The sequence below is a fragment of the Bemisia tabaci genome, chromosome 2, assembly GCF_918797505.1.
Source record: "Bemisia tabaci chromosome 2, PGI_BMITA_v3".
NCBI lineage: Eukaryota > Metazoa > Arthropoda > Insecta > Hemiptera > Aleyrodidae > Bemisia > Bemisia tabaci.
In genome coordinates, this window is record NC_092794.1 from 63,044,549 (window position 1) to 63,067,964 (window position 23,416).

Consider the following 23,416-nt stretch of genomic DNA (forward strand, 5'->3'; position numbering starts at 1 on the left):
TCGTTAAAATATGCTCCACTGGCAGTGATAATGAAAGACGATTGGTCTTTTATGTGTTTCGTGGTTTTCGGAAAATTACATCACGAATATATTAGTTTCCCTTCCTGGAAGACTCATTTCAGGGAGGCAGGGGGTGAATTTGTGACAGGCTTAAGAGGAAACCGAATCGGTCATTCATGATAAGTTATTGTCTTTTCGTGTCTCGTCGTGGAAGAGTATTAAAATTAAACGCGTAGTTTTCAACAGATCCAAGGGTCGTTTCTTGTTGATTGCTCAAGGGAGCAGGGTGAAATCTCGTGTTTTACGACCAAGTTCCCACGCATTTTAAATATGTGATGAAGGGGTGATTTTTTCAGCCATGTCGGAAATTTTTGTCAGATCTCGCAGAAGAATGTTGTTGAAAATATTCTCTCCTTAAAAGCGCATCTGAATGTTCAGTTACAGATCAGCTACCTACGCTACCCCTTCATAAAATTGGATCAAATTTTGAATTAAAGGAATACTATTTCAGACTTATTTTAGAAACGACATACCGGCGGTGCTCCAGACCGTCCGTACCAGGCTTTTTTCGGTTCTTCTAGGTCGCACGAAGTCTGGGATGGCGAGGATTATGGGGGGTCAAGTCCCGACTTGACCCCCCAAATCCGACTTTCGTCATCTCGGAGCCCCGCGACCCCCTTCGGTAGATGAAAAGAGGGGGGCCTCACCGTAAAAGTCGGGATTTCCGTCAACATTTGGGAATCATTCCATCCAAATCAGAGATTGCGAAAAATTTTAACTTCAGTTGACCCTAAGGTTTTTAGATTTCCATCTCACGTGGAACAATGTGACTTTGGCACACTTCTCAAAAGTATCCTAGAGGTATCCAAAAATTTAACAACATTTTGATCAGCGCGTTGCGTTGAACCTGTTGCGAAAACCCAGCGCGATGCAGAAAATTGCTGAGACTCAGGACTGTTTGCATCCCTGGCCAAAATGGTTCGTACTGTCTGATTTCGGTTGAATATTATTATCAAAATGTTGACGTGAACCCCAACTTTAAAATTGAGAACCCCTTTTTTCCCCCTCTTCCAAATGGGCGGGGGGCCCTTGAGACAATGAAATCCGGACTCTTGGGGGTCGATTCCCCAGTCATCCTCTCCATCCCCTACCGAAAAGAACCGAGGGTAAAGCTTGGCACATGTGCCCTGAGACACTCTAGTCTCCCTATGCAGAAACGCGCTTTTATGGACGTGCCCGATCATCCCAAGGCCATCCCCAGTCTACATCTCATGTCTCATCCCCCTGCATATGTTTGAACGTGTGGGGGCGCCAGAGACGGTATATTTTCGAAATCCCGCATTGCTATCTCTACCTTCCCTTTAGCGTGAAATTTACCTGCGGAAGTCAACGTTCAGATTCGCCCGATGACCAAAGAGTGACGCAATCGGATCAGCAAATCTAACCTAATCTGCGTAAACACGCGCAGCAAAGTGCTCGCCCGGACATTCTTGAGTCTACATTTTGCATTTTTTATTTGATTTTTTGCTCAACCGGTTGATCAGTGATCAGGAACGAAGAATAGCGTTGACCTCCGTACTTAACTTTTAGCCTCGTCCAATTACATTGATTAGAATGTTATTTCGGGGCTCTCAAAGTATACCGTTCAAAATACACCGATCTCGTAGCTCTTTAGCTACAGAACGATTGACTGAGGAAATCGAGCGGTCAACAGGAGATCCGACCGAAACGTGGGCTGTTATTATGCCGTGCTAAAGAAAAACGCCGTAGGAACATTCGAGAGCTGCCAAATTTCCCCCCTTAAACATTCATTTTTGAGTCAAAGAATGAATATTTCTCCTTGGAATTCTCTAATACTTGAGATCACATTGCGAAAGAAATTCTCCGGAAAATCGGAAGGAAAATTTTCACAAGTTTCCCTGAAAATTCGTATTTTTCGAAAGGAAATTTGGCAATGCACGAAGGTTCACACGGCGTTTTTCAATAGCACGGGAGTATACTCAGGGCTAATTTCGCCGGCGATTGTTAAATTCGGCGTCGTCGTTGCGGCGGCCTCCCTCCTAATTTAAAACGGCGGGTTTTTCGGGGGAATTGGCAGCACTGGAGCGGCGGCTCAAGCGCAGTGGCACTGGCTCAGTTGCTCAGTCAACACCCCTCTCCCTCGGCGGAGAACACTTGAGCGCCTAAACGGCCAACACACAGGCACACTGGCACACGCCTCGTTGTTCAATGTTCATCGCCGGCTATTCGGGATTTGAATCGTCGATCCGCGTACAGCCAACGCCGCACAGTGGATCGAGTCAGTACGAGAGGTCGGACAAAGTTTGGATTTTTTAAACTCCTTTAACTCCAATTATACAAACCGTTGAGACTCTGAAGGTGGTTTTATTGGTTTCCTCGTAAAATTTTCTGCAAGAAGCACCCCTTGAAATCTAAAATGTGACGAAATTAACATTAAAATTTGCAGTTTTATTCAATAATTTCATGTCCGACCTGTCTAATTAACTTGATCCACTGTGCGCCGCGCGTCGTGTCGCTGTGGCAGCTGCGGCATACCGTAAGAGAATTAAAGGATTTTTACGCACAACTCCAACTTGAGCAACGCCGCCGCCGAGCTAGACGTGTAGCGAGTGCATTTCGATGTTGCATTGTTTCCGCTCGGAAAGTACCCTGCATAGCATTGACGCCCTGAAAAAGCACGTATCTTTTAAGATAAGTGTGCAGGTTGTCAACAAGTCCGAAATTTCCGTAAATAGTACTTGTTTTAAGGGTGGTCCGGAAGTACTAGAAAAGTACGGAAATTCCGCAAAAAGGTCCGGAATTTTTTGTCATTTTTGTCGCAATTTGAGCGAGAAATTCGAATTTCGTCAAATGGAGGTACTGAAAAAGTACTAAATTTTTCTGTTAAGGAGGTACTGTAATTCTTGGAGATGTACTGAAAAATTACTGTATAAGTTCTGATTTTTGGCCAGCCTGTTTTAGTAAGCACCCTGGTGGTGTACGAAGAATGACATTTTAGCGCTGAAGTTAAAAGAGTAGCCAATGAAATATCGATGGTGAAACTCCCAAACCACGTATCTCGGTTTGCGACTTTGCAGAATTCCTGTCCTACCTTATTTTTTAACTGGAGAACTGCTCAACGTCAATTCCTAATAACTTCCTTGATTTTTTTCTCTTGGTGTGAGGCAAATTTTGAAAAAACTTTATGATGTCCATTTGTTCTTCTTTAAAGAATAAAATAGGAGCGGAGATTTTTAGACATCGCAAACGAGATACGTGGTTTGTAAGTTTCAATTTCGAGGCGCGATTTTCTTTTACCCGATGCATCGGTAGGTTTCCGTCGGTCTAGAAAACCTGGAGAGTTAGGAAATGTGCAGCAACGTAGGTGTTGACCACCCGAGCCACTGAAGTATTTACCTAAATTCGTCTTATTTTTTACCACCGCGCCGCGCCTGGTCACTCCCTGGCATTTTAACTACAGCTAAGTATAGTATGATGGACTGAGGACTGCTGTCATAACCTGATCCCTGCTTCGTACGAGCAGATGTCCTCCAAACCGTTCTTGAAGACTTGAACCATCATCGTAGTGTGAGCAGGGTTGCCAGGCTGCGCGGGAATCCTGAGTTTTGAAAGGGTAGTTCTAGCTCCAGCCCGGACATCCCTGTTAATGAGTCGGATACAGAGTTATGATACTTGTGTTCGGTCACAGGAGCGTTTAAGATATAAAATCTGATTTAACTTGGACGACGTGACGCAACCCACGAGAAACCCTACTTTAAGTCCATTATTGCCCCCTAGTCTATAACAATTTCCCGCCTCCACCAATAGGATCCTTCCGTAACTCTTTTGTCTTCTTTGTCTATAGCTTTGTCTAGCAATTTCAATAATCGGCCCGCAGTAATTGCATGCTGGGATGAACGTCGAGACCCATAAAAGCAAGTGCTAACCATGGCTCATACAGAAATGCACTTACTGCTCTCTTCGCTATCATGGCAGAACTACGGCCTGTGTTGATATTGCGGACGTCCGTAGCTCGTTTGACTAAACTCTACGCTACGGCGGATCTCTGCGGTGAATTTGTTGTGGATCGGCAACAAAGCGACGCGGAGTATGTTCCGGTTTTTCACTTTTTTCCACCTTCCTCGACACAACTCAACTTTTTCTCTCGGGCCGGCTCTCTTTCTCTTAATTGTTCCCCTCTCGGCGGCATTATTTCGGTGGGCTCCGCGCGGCGTTGCACGAGCCGCGACCCGGCCCCGCCGAATCGCCCGACTAGCGAAACGTCTAGCCGTCGCATCGCGGTCCGGTCCGGTCCGTTCCATTCCGTTCCGTTCCTCGGCGGACGGGGACCAGAGGCTGTGCAATTAACGCTTTGCGCCTTGCTTTCTGCTTTCCATCTGCTCGCTCCCTGTTTCTCTTTCGATCTCTCGTCATCGCGGCTCCCTCGCCGCGCCCCGCGTTGCCGACGTTACCGACGTCGTCGTTGCCGTCCGCGTTCTATCGATCATTGCCCAACTTCCCGGGCGACGGCCGCCATCCAGACACGTTTCTAGCGTCCGCAGCTCGAGCCAGGCTTCGTCGAAGCAACTTCGACCGAGTTAAGACTCGAGAACGGACTGTGTTCTGCCGTGCGAAGGAAGAACGCCGTATTAGCCTCCAGCGAACTTATCATTGGAATTGATACAGAGCGATAGACAAAGAAGACATAGGGAGCATGGAACGATCCACTTGGTTGAAATGGATGGGTCCCATAGACTAAGGGAACCAATGATGGACTAACTATGGAGTTTCTCGTGTGTTGCCGTTAGTTAGTCTACCATATACCTTCTCTGTCCATTGCAACCACTCGCTGCCACCAATAGCATCCCTTCGGATCCCTTTTGTCTTCTTTGTCTATAGCTTTGTCTATCAATTTCAACAATCGGCCCGCACACGCTGCAAAATTTCCTCTAGTAATATATGACTTTTTAGGAAAATCTGTGAATAATTTTCCTCGAATTTTTTAGAGAATTCAACTCGAGAGATAATGTTAACTGGACTGCATTTTGCAATTTGGACCTATAAATTCTGGCTCTTCTGGAAAAGCACTTATGTGCGTAGGGAAACTAATGGCACATACGTTGTTTTTAAACCGGGCCAGAATTTATAGTTCCAAATTGCAAAATGCAATCCAACTCTCCTCCGAAGTGCATATTGTATCGGTGGGAATTTTCAGCTCTCGAATGTTCATCATGCGTTTTCTTTCACCACGGCAGTTTTTTCGGCCAAGTCTAGTGGCAATTCTTCCAGATCAGCAACCATTTTTGTTTCCTCCATCTGAACACGTATAAACCAAGCGATTCTGGGTGAGGCGGTCGTCTCATCCAGAATCGACGTTAAAAATGGATTTACATCGAAGATAAACAATGTCACTTCTCTCGTCACCACCGAAAGGGAACGAATTTAATGAACTAATTGAAGTTTTTTTTTTCTCTCACCAACTTGCAAGCTCTCAAGACTGTTGGATCGGATAATTTGAGAGGTATCAACTTCAAGGTGTAATTGTAAGAGAGAATGAAAGTAGTCGTCGGCTGTTAGGATGATGTCATTTTTACCGATTTTTCACAGAAAAAATCGGGAAATATTTCTCCTAAATTCTGCGCAGACACTTCAGGAACGATCGCATGCATTGTGTCACGCGAATAATCGAAATTTCACCGAGATAGCGACAAAAAGCCACCTGTCGCGACAAAAAAAGAACTAGGTCCATGCGAACCTCAAATTCAACCTCTGCAGTTAGCGGCACTTGTCTGATTCGACCTTGAAGGGTTGTGCGGCTGGCAGGCGGATCCGATGGAATTGTCAGCGGAATGTTTCTTCGGGGGAAAATCGGCAGGGTAGCGAATAATGGCGCAACGCAGGAGCGGGGAGCAGGCTCCTTTGCGGCTAGGCGTAGAGGGTGGCGCACAAGGGGATCGAGCCAAGGACAGGTCGGACGAAATTTAAAAACTTTGAACGCTTATAACTCCGATTATACACATCTTTGAGGTTCTAAAAATGGTTCCATTGGTTTCCTCGTGAAATTTCCCACTGCATGCACCCCTCGAACTTTGAATCTTTGCGGGTTTCGTCAAAAATTTCATGTTCGACCTCTCCAATTGACTAGATCCACTGTGTGGCGATAGCGTTAGGGGGATGGCGGGGGAAGTCGCAGAGGGACAAGGGACGGGAGGGCCGAGGTGTCGGGTCGGGGTGGGGTGGGGTGGGGTGGGGTGATGTGGTGCTGCGATGAGGTTGAGGTCACCGATTTTCACGCAAGCTCGGCCCCCGAGCCCCGACTCAGTGTAATGTTTCCTTCGTTTTTATTCAAACATTATATCAAGTGAGCTACTCCGGTGTACTGTAAGTGGAAGATCGGCGTATCAGCCTTCCAACGTTGCCAAATTTCCCTCGATCAAAGAAGAGTTTCTTAAGAACTGGTGAATAATTTTCTTTTGATGTTCCAGGTTATTTTACTCTTGATTTTATCCGTTGTATCTTGAAAGCTATAAGGAAAGCATCCATATCATTCCTTCGAATTAGAAAAATGCTACGAGGAGAAATTTTGCAACGTTCGAATGTTCATACGACTTTCTATTTTAGCATGGGAGTATTCACTGCTCCTCTCATCCACGCATCGAAGCACTCCTTACTCGCTTTCGACCCAAAGATCAACAGCGATGCATTCTGTGCTATTTCTGCAGCAACAAGTGCAGTACATGATTTGTGATAACTGTCATAAGTTGGCAACACTGTCCCACCCATCCGAAGTCGTCGCCATTTTCTGATTGTCAGCTGCCTCCATGATCCATAATCTCTCTATGAGGGTGCTATTGTCTGAATTATATGAAAAATTTGAAGAAAAATATTGATAATCCCCGAGAATTCGTCATTTATCAAAAGCAATTGGGCAACGCCTGAATGTTCATACGGCGTTCTTTTTCAAGCACGGCAGTATTGCTCTCTTGCTACTCGGTCTTTTACTCGGTGGTGTTAAGTACGATACTGCCTTGCTAAGGAAAAACGCCGTATGAACATTCGAGGGTCACCAAATTTCCCTGGATAAAACATGCATTTTTGAGGAAAATTATGCGCATTTTTCTTTGAAATTTTCGAACACCCTGGATTACATTGCGAATAAAATTGTCTGAAAAATTAGTAGAAAAATATTCACGATTGGTCTAGTAAGTTCTGTCATTATTGAAGAAAATATTCCAACGTCTAATGTTTCATACGCACTGGAAAAAAAAACACATTGGATCTAGAGTCCAGACTCTTAAAAACATCGACAAGAAAAAATACTCTTGATTCAATCGGATTTTTGCTTAAATCAAGAACCAAGCCTCTTAATTTAAACGGATTTCGTTTTGATTCAAGCAAAAATCTGATTGAATCAAGAGTATTTTTTCTTGTCAATGTTTTCAAGAGTCTGGACTCTAGATCCAATGTGCTTTTTTTTCCAGTGCGGCGTTTTTCCTCAGCACGGCAGCTTTAGGACGCGGTGTTGTAAGTAGGATAGATCCGCGGCGGTTTTTACGTTGTAAAATCTCGTTAATAGCCTTGAAGCGTCGGGTGTGACGTCGCGTCGTGGCGGTGGCGGGATGTTTTGAGTCTCATCGTCGATTACCCATGAGCCGACTTGGGGAGCCGAGAGGTGGCGAGCGGCAGTTGAGCGGGAGCACGGGAGCAGCACAGCAACAAAGAGCATCTATTGATCTAGTCCTGGGAAAAGCTCTAAATAACGAGAGTTGTCGTTTCGGCCTAGCCGCTGCTTTGCAGGCGCAAACTTCCCCTCCCTCTCGCCCCTGCCCCCTGCCCTGCGCTTCCCTCTTTCAACCAAACCCAAGTTTTTTCAGGTGCCCTCGATTCTGGTTTTTCGCCCCCCCCACCCCCGCCCCCGCTGCGCGCTCTCTCCCCTCCCGCGCGCTTGTGCAGGAATCCCGTCACCCACTAAACATTGACTTTCTGTAATCTTGTGTGTGGAAGGACGGCATCCAGTTGAAGCGGGCTGAGTGCAGTCTGAGTTTGTTCAGCCTCAGGGTGAAAGACGGATCCAACTTCGTATCCCTTGTTGAGTATATGTTTCTAGGGAGGCTCCAGCCGGAAGCATATCAACTTGAAGTTTCCCTTTGGAAGTTCTCTCGGTGGAAGGAAAATCAGGGGCTCCGACGATTGTAAATTAGTCTTAGACGCTGGTACGAAATTTTCAATTGCACATACGTAATGGCCATTCATGATGAAATTCGAAATTCTCATGCGAATCGCGACACAAATGGAAAAATGACGTAGCCTCGAACGAAGCTTGTTTGGCTCACAGATCAACATACTGCAGAATTGCGATCTAGCTGGCAAATGCTGCACTCGGAATCAATGTGCAAGGGAGTGCATACTTTCCAAGCTGTCTTCTGGGTGTCTACAAGTCCGGAATTTCCGGAAAGTCCGGCAATAGCATTAATTTTTTATGGACGGTCCGGAAGTACCGTTTCCGGAAAGTCCGGAAATAGTACTGATTTATTAAGGGCGGCCCGGAAGTACTGAAAAGTGCCAGAAAGTCAGAATTTTCTTCATTTTTTGTCATTTTTGTCGCAATTTAAGCGGGAAATTAAAGTTTTTGAACATTTTCAAATTTCGTCAATCAGAGGTACTGAAGAAGTATTGAATGTTTCTGTTGAGGAGGTACTGAAGAAGTATCGAATGTCTCTGTTGAGGAGGTACTGAATTTCTTGGGAATGTACTGGAAAAGTATCGTAAAAGCACTGATTTTCGGCCATCCTGTTTTAGTAGACATCCTGGCAGCGAATAATTCCGGAACTTGTAGCGGAATCTCGGAACTTTTTCAGTGCTTCCGGACCTCCCTCGAAAAATCATTGCCGTTTCCGGAGCAGGTTTTCCAGAGCGCCGCCGGGGCAGCGGATCCGATGGCCGATGGTCGGTCGGCCGGCGGAAAAGCGGGCGATCGACGAAATGTATCGATCCGAACGTAAATCAATATTAATGGAGCGCCGGTCGACCTAGTTAACCTTATTAAATTGAATTCAGAGCAGTGAGAACATTGCTTTCTGCGAGGCCTAATGAGCTCGTAGCTTCGATCCGCGATAGGCGTTCTGCGGCTCAGGCTCGACGTCGACGGTGGGCCTCCTCTCTTGCACAAGGTCGTCCCTCGTCCGTCGTCCGTCCGCTTCCAACGTCAACGTAATCGCCTCCACGTTCGATTGCATACACTCGCGAAAACGTGTAAGGACGAGCGCGAATTGAGACCTCAAACCGTGCTGACGACACCGACGCACGGTGGATCGAGCCAATAGCTGAGGTCGGACAAAATTTGGAAAATTTGGAAACGGTTATAACTCTTTTAATGCAAAATTTTGAGTTTTTACAAGTGGTACCATTGCAGGGTGTCTACAAGTCCGGAATTTCTGGAAAGTCCGGATATAGTACTTTGCAGGGTGTCTACAAGTCCGGAATTTCTGGAAAGTCCGGAAATAGTACTGATTTTTTAATGGCGGTCCGGAAGTTTTAAAAAAGTGCGGAAATTCTGCAAGTAGGTCCGGAATGTTTTCATTTTTTTGTTATTTTTGTCGCAGTTTGAGACGGAAATTAAAATTTTTGAAAATTTTCGAATTTTGTCCATTGGAGGTACCGAAAAAGTACTGAATTTGTTTGATTAGGAGGTACTGACTTTCTCGGGAATGTACCAAAGAGTACCGTAAAAGTACTGATTTTTGGCCAGCCGGTTTTCATAGACACCCTGCATTGGTTTCCTCGTGGAACTTTCTTTTGGGAGCACCCCTTAAAGTTTAAATTGGACGTATTTCTGTCAAACGGAACTAAGCGCCAAATTGAGTTCCTTTTGAGGAATTTAGAATGCCGGATAGCGCGTTCTGTCAAACGGAACTAAGCGCCATGGAAAAGTATTGCGAGTATAGGACGGATTGAGCCCGACGCCCGATTTCGCCGCCAATCCAAGCCCCCCTCTACCTTCCTCACCCTATGGCGCTTAGGTCCGTTTGACAGAAATACGTCCAATTGTGACGAAATAAACATCAAAATTTGTAATTTTAGTCAAAAAGTTCATGTCCGAGCTCTCAGATTGGCTCGATCCACTGTGCGCCACTTTGAAACAACGTTTTTACTTCGCAAACCGTGATAACCGATCGTGAGCACTCTTCCCGTTCCACGCGTGGCAGGTTCCAGTGTTCCTGCTCCGAGCGAGGGAAATGCGTCACATTTTTTTTGTCCGCCATCGAGATTAAACGAATTTCTGGGTATTTTCAACCCGAGACGACTTGAATCATAGGCTTTTGACAGCGTGACATGCTCTTCGGTTAATTGGATTCGCATTTTAGTTCCAAAAGCCGAATGCAGGTCTAGATGGGGGGTCGGGGGCGAACCCCCAGGTACGCTGCCGGCCTCAACTTTGAGAGCTTTTTTTGAGCTTAGAAAGCAATGACACCATAGCGTCTCTGGTGTAATTTCACATGAGATATAGTGCGCAAACAGCAATCCGTGCTGCTAGCAAGAGCTTTCATACATTTGCACTCATCGGCACCCCTACAGCAACTATTTCGTCTACAGTTGAGGATGTAAGCAAAATGGCCTCTGCAGAGTCGAAATTGTGATATCGCATAACTTCACTTATCCTCTGCAGACACCAAGTTGACTCAACTGACTTCATTGCACTGAAGCAGCAGTCCTCATGATAAGGCAACAGATCATCGTGCGGTATTTACGTTGTTTTCCTGAATTTGGCATTCTGTTCGCGCCGATAGAATATCTTTATAGGGAGAGCATGGCCACCGGGCCCCACGGAGAGGTTTAGGACCCAAATATGGCGGCGCTTTGTTTTGGTTTTTAAGGGTGGGAGGGGGTCATTCCCAACTTTTGCCGGTTATCACCAACCGCACTTGCTCCACGATGATTTTTTTCGAAAATTGCACGCGACTAGCCGTAATACTACGTAAATAAGTCGCAATAGTGCATTAGGGTTTTCTCGTCGCGAGAAGTGAAGAAAGCTACATTTTGAGTCATTTTTAGCAAGAGTGGCGGTAGCCACTCCCGGTCGAGAAAAATGACGTCCTACTACAGTCCCGATAGTAATGTGGTGGCCGACACTCTTAGACACAGGTAACTCCCTTAATCTGAAAATTGATTCGGTTGCCATTCGACTGCAGCCCAAACGACAGCACGGATTCCTACGATCTTGGTGTCTACGGACGCATCTCAATTAGGACTGCCAAGTGGAAGAGTTTCATTAAGATCCGTTGAGTTTTTTACACTATCTAATAGCGTCCAACATGTTCGGGTCCTAGAAGGGCTCCATTCAGCTCAAATTCAGCCTAAGATAGCTGAGCCGATCAGAGTTGGAAACCGAAGTGACCATACTCTCCCTATTAAGGTACTCCACCAAAAACCCTTGGATCCGTGCAATCTCGGCGGCGAATCGTGACTTGACAACGCGGACGCTTCTAGCTACATCTAATGTGCTGGTTACTCGCTCAAATTTCCATCAATTTCCGATCAAATGGTGACTGTTGCGCACCATTTACCATCAAATTTCTGCGCCCTGCAAAAATTTGATGGTAGATGATGGAGCTGTGGGGCTCATCCTTCATTTGATTTCCACACAACCGTGCGAATTTCATGCTTACTTCAATCAACACGCTGTTTTAATTAATTTTACTCATCAATCTAGATAACTCTCGACCGTCATCTTGGTCATCATTTTGATCGGAATTTGACGGAAATTTGAGCGTGTAACCAGGCCATAAGATAGCTGAGCCGATCAGAGTTTGAAACCGAAGTGACCATACTCTCCCTATGAAGGTACTCCACCAAAAACCCTTGGATCCGCGTAATCTCGGCGGCGAATCGTGACTTGACAACGCGGACGCTTCTTGCTACATCCAAGGGCTCCAGCTCGAGTTGCTAGGATTTTGCAGCGGAGTCTCGGTTTGGGCAAGCACCGTAGGAGTGCTCGCAGCTCGGCGAGACAAAACGCGAGAAACGGTCCGGGTCCGGGTGCGCCTCGCTCACTTTTCTCGAGTTCGGGTGTTGCTCCTCCGCGGGCAGAGCGGGGGGGAGGGGGTTGCGGGGCGCCCGGGATGATAATCGAGCGCCGTCATGACCGGGACCCGGGCGCGGGTCGCGGGGGAACCGGGGTGCGGAAGGGGGGCCCGGGCGGTGTGCCTCATTTAATCCGGCGGTTATGCAGAGAGCGGCAACAGGGCGGATCCGATCATACCGCACCTCGTGTCAAGTCACTCAGCGAGAAGCGAGAAACGAGCCGGCCGAGCAGCGAGCGCACCGAGCGCAGCGCCCCCAGTCGCCGTGAAACCGCCGTCCCGCGAGTACGCCCCGAGTGTCCGTCGCCGTTCTTGGTTGTGTGTCAGTGCTCTGCGCTTCCAGTCATTCATATTGGATTATCCCCGGGAGTGCGGAAGGATAAAGGGACCCCGGGTCATGTGCTGGTATCCGTTCGCCGTTGCCGTGGGCCCACGTCGGGCTGCCGCTTGGCGAGGTGCGCGTCGTTGTCTGTGAGTGCGTGGTGCTTGGTGTTTTTTGTTCTCGGTGTGTTTTGGGATCGCGTTGATTTGAGGATGGTCGCGTTCCATTTTCGCCGCCCCTGTGCGATGCCGCCGCCCGCGTTGTAACGTCGGCATGTCGTTCGGTGCGACCCCCCCATCTGCGCCCAGTGAAATAGTGCCATCCTCCGCCTTCCTCCCCCCGTGCCGAGATGTCCCCAGTGTCAAGTGTCAACTTGAGCTCGCCCTGAGGAGAGTCGCTCATTTTAAGCATTTCATGCAGTGTTCCTCGAGTTATGGATGGTATGCTCCGAGCAGTCTTCAGTTCCTATTATCATCTGAATCATCATCATCATCTGGTAATGATTATTTCAACTCGGATCGTTTACCCTTGGACCCTTGGTGGAACTGTCTAGGGCCTGGAAAATTCGGGATATCCCGAAATGAGAAATACCCCAGGAATTTTTGTAGGGGTTGATGCTGATAACCGGGAATACCTTAACTCTCTACCTAGATATCAAATCAAATTATAAAGTAGTGGTCCGTGTGGACTCGACTTTAAGAATCAAACAACAAGTAAGAGAGTTTATTTTTTCCGTTCTTCAGGGATTCTTTTTTCTTTCACGATAATCTGGAGCAAAAGCAGAGGGGAGGGGTCGGTTTTCATCAGGGAACTTCACCTTGAGAATCAGTGAAATATCAGAAAGTGAAAAAATCAAGAATTCCAGACAGCATGCGTTGGGGCATTTCCATACACAAAATATTTCTTTGGTCTGCACTTTTCGCTGGCACCGAAAGTGAGAGCTTGTGCCGTTCCCAAATCAGATTTCTCCTCAAGCTGTCGCCGGGATTTCTCATTGACTTAATAGACTTAACAGAATTTGCACATCGCACGCCTCGAGTAAAAGGATCTTGCTCAGCGATCAGCTGATTTTGTCCCTTTGAGCCCCCGTAACATTCCCACTCGGGTACAGCTCACTGAGTGGGCACTCGCTACCCCTCAGAATTTAGTGAACGTATATAAATTAAGGGGGAAAGTTTTCACTTATTTTTTGAGGGGGCTTATACACGTAGTGTAAACCACCCCCCCCCCCCTCCGGTTTCACTCGTCCAGCAAATATGCGTAGCTCTGCCCATGCGTGCTTAACCTATCCCAACTCAAAATGCCAGTCTCTCTCGAGTCTTTCTAACTTGCTGATGAGCGGATTGGAAATGAAACTAGCTCTCTCAATTTCGATTTCCCGAATCTGCATTAGTGGATTTCAAGGTTGAGAGAAAATGCAAATTTCCTGCACGCATAATCGAATTTTCTCGGACGTCGCATAGTTCAAAGAAGAATGAAATATCGCATCCAACCCAATGAATGATCATCAAATTAGCGATGTTGCCAAATTTTAAGAACTAATTTCATATAAATACCTAGGTAGAATCATTTTGATCAACCGGTCAGAATGCCCCTTCTGTGAAGTATAGAAGGAAGTTTCGCTGCAGAATAGGTCCTACATTACTATTACTTCTATACTACCAACATAAAAATTATAATTTGGGTTCTCAGGGGATCGAATTATTCCCTGAAATTGACTGACCGAACTACTCTTGCAATCAATTTCCCGAGCAGTCTCATCTTCCCTGAGAATGGCAAAAAAAAAAATTATCTTGAGCATTACCATAATAATGTGTTACATAGGTTTGTTTTCGATCAATATCAGCCTTTCAAGCATATGCTCTTATTCTAAATCTATGTTCTTCAAGGTAATATACCTAGAAGGTCAAGGACGTTTCATGCCAAGACTTGAGTAATGCCCCTTATCTTCCGTTAGCTTACCTATCGACGGTTAACTTTTAGTAGAGAAGTTGTAGTTACCGATAATTTCTCAGATTAATATTGATGGTAGTTTTTTGCCCTCCTTATTTTTTTGATGCGCAAAAGCTACCTATTGCGAAAAACGAAAACAAAAAACTAGGGGAAAGAGTCTCCACCGTGACCTTTCGTTTCGTGTATCCCCTCTCTTGGATTAATGCGTCGAACCTCCTCCTTCCACCTTGTTTATGTTGAATTTTTTAATGGCGGTGTTGATGCCGTTCTTGCTGTCGTGAACAACAGGTAAACAATAAGGCATTAACCACCTGCGTTAACCTCTTCGAACAACAGCGGTATTTGATCCGTTCTCCGAGTCTGGTCTACCTCGAGAGTTCGGGAGTGCGATTTCAAAATGGATTTTCCACATTCAGCAGCCGGAACCATTTTCTCACGAATCGCTATCGCACCTGGAAATTTACCACTCGATAAGATACGCGAACAACGCGTCATTGCCTATTCCTTGTGTACACGCGACTTTATTCGATGCGAGCGACTAGCCGAACTGAGCTAGTTTAATTTCGATTTCATTATTCAAATTGAAAATTATCGAGCATCGGTAACTTTTGAATATGTTACTTACAAGTAGCTAAATCAGACAGGCAGGCAAAAGGATGTAGATAAAGTCAGTCAGTCAATCGCACCTAGTCAGTTGACGGAGTGCACATTCTGTTCCGAAATAATTTTACATATTTATTTTTAAAAAAGAAAGAAAGAAAGAAAGAAAACTATGGGCTTAGAATTTGCATGCTTAGTGTAGGTCTTTTTTATTTAATTCATCTGCACATGGTTCCTCGTATCATACTTCAGGGTTACCACAGTCAGGGAAAACCGGGAAATGTTGGGGAAACTCTGGAAATATCAGGGAAAGTGATGAAAATGTCAGGAAAAAATTGACCATTCACCTCTACTTGCTTTTTACGATGGGTTTGGCGTTTTGAACGACGAATTTTGCCTGGTAAATATTTCAAATTATGTCTTTTTTTACCACCTGGCATATCTTCAATTGTTAGGGAATTTTCTCAGATCTGTCAGGGAAATCAAAGAATTTCGTCTCCCAAATTCTGTGGCAATCCCGAACCTAAGTATGCCCAACTTTACTCTGTTATTATCGAACGAAAGGTCTTACTCAGATTGTCGTCCCTGAGCTCGTCAACAGTAAGTCACAAAGCGCTGGGTCGGGTCTACTTTAATGTAACAATAATGCAAGTATGCACGATTGCGCCACGAGCTTGTGCAATAGCCGGAGTTTTACGCGCGGCGTCGAAGATGTCCGCAAAATCGTGGAAATTTCGCTGTAATGTATGATCAAGTGCGCAACATTTACATACGACAATTCGCAACAGCGTTCATGCGTCGCCCTCAAAGAATCGACCAGAGAGGCGCACCGATGTGTATGTACGGTGGAGAGATGCGAACAGCACTCGCTTCCGTTTCTATCCACAAGCGTCGCGTCAGTGGGCGGAAATAGTTATCCAATCGCTTCTTTCTTTCCCTTGTTCTTCTTCCTCTCTTGTTATTATTCCTCGGTGAAGTGGGGAGATTCCGCGCAAAATGGCGGCTCAGCCACCGAAGTAAATAGCCCGTCCAAGTCCAGTGCATACGTTTATAGTGGCAGTCTGGACATCTGGATTCGGGAACTAATTTTTGGTCGGCTTAGGTATCGTTATGTCAATCGGGGGCCCAATAAAGGCAGATATCCTAAGATGATAAGTCGTAGATCGAGTAAATAGGTCTCTAAATTCCACTAAATTAACGTGAGTCTCCTTTTTATCGTTACACGTGTTTTCATGGCTGTAAAACTCGATTTGGGGTTTCCATTCGGAGAAATTTATCGTAGTTTCACATCCAACCCTAATTTTTTAGCCCTGCGTCCACTCATCAAAATGGAAGCTCAAAGTGAAGAATCTGGCCAATCAAATCCCGACTTTGAGCCACTTACAGCTTCCTCTTTGACGAGTGGACGCAGCGCTTTTTGATTGCAACCGATTCTCAAACCATGACCCGAACACCACCGGAACGACTCGTCGCTCGAAGCTTGCAATCGCGCAGTGCTCGCGATCGAGTATACGGGCACATTTTCTCGCGAGCTGGCAACATCGCGTTTTTTTCCATTCAGTTGCATCTGAAACAATCTATATTTTCGGAAACCGCCTCGCCTAGAATAGATCATTTATAAAGGATTGTAACGGCAAAAGATCAGTGTTGTGGACCAGATCCTTAAGCTACCCGAAGCGCACGGGGATCATAAAACTACACAACTTGGACCGAAACCTTGGTCAAGGGAAGTTTGGCAACAGTGTAACAGGTGGTAACTGTCAAAGTTTGCCAGAACCTCCCTTCCACGCAGTGGTGCCGCCATTTTAAGCCCTGCAGAATTCAGGGGCGAACTGGAAGGGAGGGATGTGATGTCCGTTCATTTTATCCTTCTAATACGAAGACTCTGGGTCCTATAGGGTCGACTCGACTCTTTCGTGCTTTTTACGATATTGGTTATGGACCCACCTGCGCTTACCTCATTGTCGATCAAGGTTATTCGATTATGAATAGACAATCGACCCGCTGCAGCGAGCCGATTGTTGAAATTGGTAGTCAAAGCTATAGACAAAGATACAAAAAGGGATTTAGAGGGATCCTATTTGGTGGAAGCGAGTGGTTGCAAGAGACAAAGAAGGTAGATGATAGACTAACTAACGGTAACCTACGATAAACCCTTTAGTTAGTCCATCATTTTCTCCCTTAGTCTAAAGGAACCAACCATTTCAACCAATAGGATCGCGCCATACTCCTTAAATAAGTCTTCTTTGTCTATCAATGTCATTTTGTGGATGACCCAGAAACAATAGTTCCTTACTGCATAATGCAGTCCAATTAAGCACAAGTGAAACAATAATTCAAAAAGCATCGTCTAGACCGACAGGATGCAAATATGTTCATGCAACTCATGGTGAATGTGATGAACCATTCGCCATGGAAGCACCATTGATGCGTTCCATTAATTTCAATCACGAGGAGCATCCAGCTTTTTGCGTCAATTTCAAATGCTCCAAATGGGCCCACAAGTCGTTTGTATTTTATTTGTTCTAATTTGTATCCCTTGTACGATAGACTTTCATTGCTTTTGATGTCGATGTGTTTATATTTACAACAAGTTTAACAATTTTTATTTTGTTTTTCTGTTTTAGGTAAGTTCGGAATAAGCCTCATAATCTGAAAAGTGTGTCTTCAGTAACAGTTTATGTGAGTAAATTTGAATCTTCCGATACTCGCTCGAACATGGGGAAACATTGTAATGTAGCTGGACAATGTGATGATGATGAAAAAAGAAGCAATTTTCTATTGAAATGTTCAACATAAATGACACTCATTCGCTTTGCCGCCGAATTTTATGCGGAGAGTTACTATCGAATCAATTTTTTGCGATCGAAGTGTCCCTAATTTTTCATGAGAGACGATGTGTAGGGGGCATGGAAGAAGCAGCTTTTAATGAAGTGATCAGACATGAACTTATCTATGTATAAAGTTAAAAGATGCGTCGTAAATTTTTAGTCAAAATCACGTGTAGGTAATGAAAATCACTCGGAGTTGAGTGAGCTGCGCAGCTGTAGAAGCTTCATCTCGCTCGTGCGTTCTTAGTTCTCCGGAATGTAGTGTAAGGCCTTGTCTCAACGGGACGTTTCATGGGATTTGGCCTAGGGAAAAATCTCACTTGCGAAGTTGAGAAAAATTGAGATAGTCAATATACTCACAGTACCAAGTACAGTCCTTGTGGAGTCCTAAGAGCGGCTCAGAGAGAAGAAGGAGACATTTTGTTACTTTGCTTAACGGGGAAAACCCCAGAAGTTTCATTCCTGCGATTCGAACTTGGCAGTGATCCCTTGAAACGTCCCGTGGAGACAAGGCATAGTGTAATTCATTCTGGTTCGTAGCGTATTTTACTACCGCTCCAAAGTCCCTCTACCATGGTTCGTAGTTGTAGTAAAGTACGTAGTAAGACATGTTTCCTCGGTGTCGCAGAGGGTTTACAGGGTGTCCACAAATCCGGAAATAGTATTGATTTTTTAAGGGCGGTTCGGAAGTAAGTACTGGCAAAGTGCGGAATTCCGCAAGAAGGTTGGGAATTTTTGTCATTTTCGTCGCAATTTGAGCGGAATATTTAACTTTTTGAAATTTTTCGAATTTCGTCAAATAAGCGTCCAGCCCACTTACAAACTGGGGCTCTCAAACTGGCACCAATTCTTCTATTTCTCAGCCATTTCTGCACGGAATTCCTTGAAAATTTCAAGATCTGATCTGTGATGTATCTCGAACACATCGGTTACCTTCGATCTTCGGCCCGACGATCTTTGAAAGGCAACCGTTCAACATTTCCGTCGATGAGCCTCTTTGAAGCCCCTAGTGTGAAGGTGGGCTGGACGCTTCAGAGATGCTGAAAAAGTACTGAATTTTTCTGTTGAGGACCCACTAAATTTCTTTGGAATGTACAGTAAAAACTGTAATAGTACTGATTTTTGGCCAGCCTGTTGCAGTAAACACCGTGGGTTACCTAGCACCTAAAACTCGGACCGAACGGTCCTTATCTAACAGTGCTTCGGAGACACTATCAACTGGAGGGTCTTTGTTTGTGTCGGGTTACGTAAGACGGGGACGCCCTCTGCGAGACTCCCATATTGGCCCCCGTCGGACGGCGGTGGGAGCGGCAACAGCGCAGCGAGCTACGACGATGGCTGTGCGATGCGCCGCGTTGCCAAGTGGGGCGCATTAATATTTAAATCATGGCCCTGTCCCGCGAATACGAAAAATGTGAGGAATCGCGGCGGGGCTTGTGCCACGAACTACGAAGGTGAAGGGGAGTATCCCGTCTAATGAATGCGATCCCGAGGAAGTCGTCCTCCGTTCCACGAGTACAGTCTCGCTCAAAACGCCCCGCGACCCGCGGTCGTTGCTCCTGCCCCGCCAGCTCTCCGTGTGCCTAGCGAGGATACGTCTTGATAGATTTTAAATTAGGGTAACCCCGGAGTCCCGAGTGTGTAACCAAGAGCCGTGTTGTGTGAAAATGTTTTTGTTCGGGGGAGAGATCCGTGCCGCCACCGCGCCGCCGCTCGAGTAAGGGTGGGGGCTCTGTTATTTCCACCTCCGAACTCGGATAGCGTGGGCTCAAAGACAATGTATTTTAGAGATCGGGCTCTGCTATCTTCCCCGTGGAAAAGTTACTCATGGAAGTCGACGCTCAGAATGGAGATGTTGCATTGTATGTGTGAGGAATTTGCAGTTTGACTGTTGATTCTTATGTAAAAGTTCGCAAAAAATACGATGGTGCCACTGGTTTTCTCTGAAATCAACCCCCAAGCTCAAAACAAGCTCTCAAGTTGAGGCCAAAATGGAGGGGATATCCCACGGTACCCTGAGAGTCCACCTCTACATCAAGACAAATTCTCTACATCAAGACAAATTCTATCTTCCCCATTTAAAAGTTACCCATGGAAGTCGACGCTCAGAATGGAGATGTTGCATGTGTGAGGAATTTGCGATTTGACTATCGATGCATATGTAAAAGTTCGCGGGAAACACGATGGTGCCACTGGTTTTCTCTGAAATCAACTTCCAAGCTCAAAAAAAGCTCTCAAGTTGAGGCCAAAATGGAGGGGATATCCCACGCTATCCTGAGAGTCCATCTCTACATCAAGACGAACTCTCCATGCAAAGATAGGGAGCAAATACATTAGCAGTGATGCCGTGTTTTCAGTTTTAGAGTATCCAAATAAAGTGGCAGCCCTGTCAATGTATTTGCTCCCTATCTTTGCATGGAGGGTTTGTCTTGATGTAGACGTGGACTTTCAGGGTAGGGTGGGATATCCCCTCCATTTTGGCTTCAACTTGAGAGCTTTTTTTGAGCTTGGGAGTTGATTTCAGAGAAAACCAGTGGCACCATCGTGTTTCTCGCAAACTTTTACATAGGAATCAGCAGTCAAATCGCAAATTCCTCACACATGCAACATCTCCATTGGCCAATGATTACTGGTGATCAAAGAATTGAGAAATTAATCCATTGAAAAATAAAAGTTACGGGCTATATAGACGTACCGTCCATTCCGGGCTTGATGCCGTAAGTTCCGAGTGCTGGAGCCGTAGCTTCGACTACTCTGGATGCTACACTCGGAACTCTCGGCCTCTAAGCCCGGAACGCGGACGTTACGTCTATTCTGTATATCTCGTAAGTACGGTTTCCACGGCCGGAGTTCTTTCTTTCAGTGTCGGTTTGGCAAATCCAGCCTTTACAATGAAGCTCTTGCATGTGCCAGGAATCAACGATCTAAGCACTGTTTAATTTTAAAAAATTTGGGAGGAACACAATGGTGCCACCGGTTTTCCTCTGAAATCAACTCCATCACTCAGCTCTCATAAGCTCCCAAAGTTGAGGCCGTAATGGAGGGGATATCCCACGCTATTCTGATGTCCGGCTCTATGTCAAGTTAAAATCTCCATGCAGAGATAGGGATCAAGCACATTTACAGGGCTGCCACTTTGTTTAGGGACTTCAAAACTGGAAACACACCCACCTAATGTATTTGCTCCCTATTTTCGCATGGAGAGTTCGACTAACTATTAGCCCTTCAGGATAGCATGGAATATCCCCGCCGTTTCGGCCTCAACTTTGAGAGCTTTTTTTGAGCTTTGGAGTTCGTTTCAGAGAAAAATAGTGGCACCATCGTGTTTCTCGCGGAAATGTTAGGGAATGAATTGGAAAAAGCAGGGACTTTTGCGATCAGCGTTCAGAAAATTTCAGTTACCCTCACTGAAGACTTAAGACTCCATATCATGAACTTCAATTTTTCTCCTCGTGTAATCCACCGCTAAGTACTTTAGAGACCGACGTCAAGCCACGTCTTGAAACTGTTTTATAAAGATCGATTATGAGTTTTTTAACCCGCGATTTTATTTCGATGCGTGTAATATGAGGCTTATTCATAATCACATCCAATTAGTCAATGACGACCGAGGAAAGTTTAGAAAGTGAGCTTATTGCGAAAAGTACGCAGTGGCTTGCGATGTTAAATGGAATCCTCTGGGACCCTCGGATTTCCAAGGAGAACAAGAGGAGAATTTACGACGTTGTAGTCAAGAGTATTCTTACATATGGATGTGAAGTTTGGCAGCTGAAGGAGCGGACAAAGGGGATGCTAAGAGCAACGGAGATGGATTTCTGGAGGAGGTCTGCTGGAATTTCTAGGAGAGATCGGGTCCGCAATGAAAGAGTGCGTCAGATCATGGGAGTCGAAAATGACATCATATTCGACGTCATGACCAGACAGCTTGTCTGGTATGGTCATGTCAATAGAATGACGGACGAAAGGCTGCCAAAGAAGTTGCTTGATTGGGTTCCTCCTGGAAGGAGACGAAGGGGACGCCCAGTGAAAGGGTGGCGACAGGGGATTTTAGAAGAAATGAGGGTTTGTCAACTCCCTGAAGGGCTTTGGGAGGATAGGGGACTTTGGCGGCTAGGGGTCGCAGAGCGCCAAAGAGCGCTATAAAAGCGACTTTATACATACATACATACGCAGTGGCTTTTGAAACGCTTCCCACTTTCTTTCACTAATGGACATGCAGGGAGTTTTGTCAATACCTGCTCTCCGAGCACCCAGTGCCCTAGTGTGATATGTGGATGGTACGCCCCTTTGGCAAAATCACTCAGTCCGTGAACCGGCCCACAGTGAATCGAGTCAATGACAGAGGTCAACATGATTTAAAAACTTTAAAAGCGTATGTCTTCATTAGAGTCCCTTTATACCGAGAGTCAAGACAATGTGAATCCATTTCTGATTGGTTCCCGTATCTTAGGCCTTCACAGTGTCACAAACGGGAATAAAGATTACATTTTCACCGATTGCAAAGATTATAATCTGGAATGGACCGGGGAATTACGGGTTCGGTAAGGAACAAACGGAATGAGGGAAGGAACGGAGAAAGGAACTTAAGAATGGGCCGATCAAAGATTACAAAAAACGTTCAATTTGTGTAATCTTTATTCCCGTTTGTGACTCCATGAGGGGGTGTTGTCTCGACTCTCAGTTTAAAGGGGGGGGGGGGGGTCTTCATGAATATGAAATGTTGATGTCTTGTAGTTTTATCGGTTTTCTCGTAACATTTTCCATAAAAATCGTCCCTTGAAATTAAAATTGTGACGAGATAAACGTAAAATCTTAAGCTTTTTTTCAAAAATTTCATGTCCGACTTTCTACAAACACTCGTTCCACTGTGCGGCCATCCCCGTTGCGTTTCCCTTGTCCGCTAACTGACCGATGTCTTTGCTTAGTCCGGGAACTGGGCACACGCTAACCGCGATGACTGTCCTGCTTTGGACAGATCGATTTCTAAAAAAAATTTCTCGAGATTTTTAACGAAACTTAAAAAAATCAAATAAATATCAATTCAGTGTATAGAAATTTGCAAGTCACATAAATCATTTACAATTTATCTTAGAAGTTTTTTTATAAAGATTTACGAGACCGAAGAAAAAGTTAAATTGATTTACCTTTTTGGATGTGAAAAAAGTGTGCGAGAGCGCGAGAGCTTACACAATGCTAAATTAACCACTACAGCAGTTACGTTAGCAATGTCAAGATGTAAAATTAACCTCTGTAGTGGGTAATTCTACATTTTTTGAGTCCTCGCACACTTTTTTTACATCTAGTTTGTTTTTTTCACAACCCTAGTATCAGAGTAAACAAAACCGATCAATTTCGTCTCATAGATAGAGAGAGGAATGAAACTAACAGAAAAAGTATAATTTTCCGTGTGGGAAAGCCAATTTTTTCTTCTTTTTTTTTCTTCTCTTTTTTCTGTTAATTGGATAATATTAAACCCATTTATCAAACTGTGTCTCGCGAGAATCATGAAAATTAGGTTATTTGCATGACAGCGATTTGTGATCGAAAAACGTGTGATTAATGCTCGAACACGTCACAAGCCTTGAACTGGGATGTGTACAGTGTGCAGTGCGTGTTTTTTTCCGCGAGAC

At 45.2% G+C, this 23,416-nt stretch overlaps 1 protein-coding gene across 3 annotated transcripts in view; it reads left to right on the forward strand.

The window, feature by feature from the left end:
- Tlk (Tousled-like kinase) overlaps nt 1-23,416 on the forward strand; it is a 153,107-nt gene that overhangs the window by 89,324 nt on the left and 40,367 nt on the right. Inside the window, exon 1 of one of the 3 annotated variants that reach the window (XM_019055138.2) lies at nt 12,320-12,898. The exons of 1 other annotated variant lie outside the window; for it this stretch is intronic. In XM_019055138.2, coding sequence (XP_018910683.1) covers nt 12,836-12,898 — 63 coding nt within the window. In that variant the 5' untranslated portion in view covers nt 12,320-12,835. Of the gene's footprint in view, nt 1-12,319; nt 12,899-12,985; nt 13,116-23,416 lie in introns of those variants that run through there. One more of the 3 variants, XM_072296023.1, reaches the window with a different exon arrangement.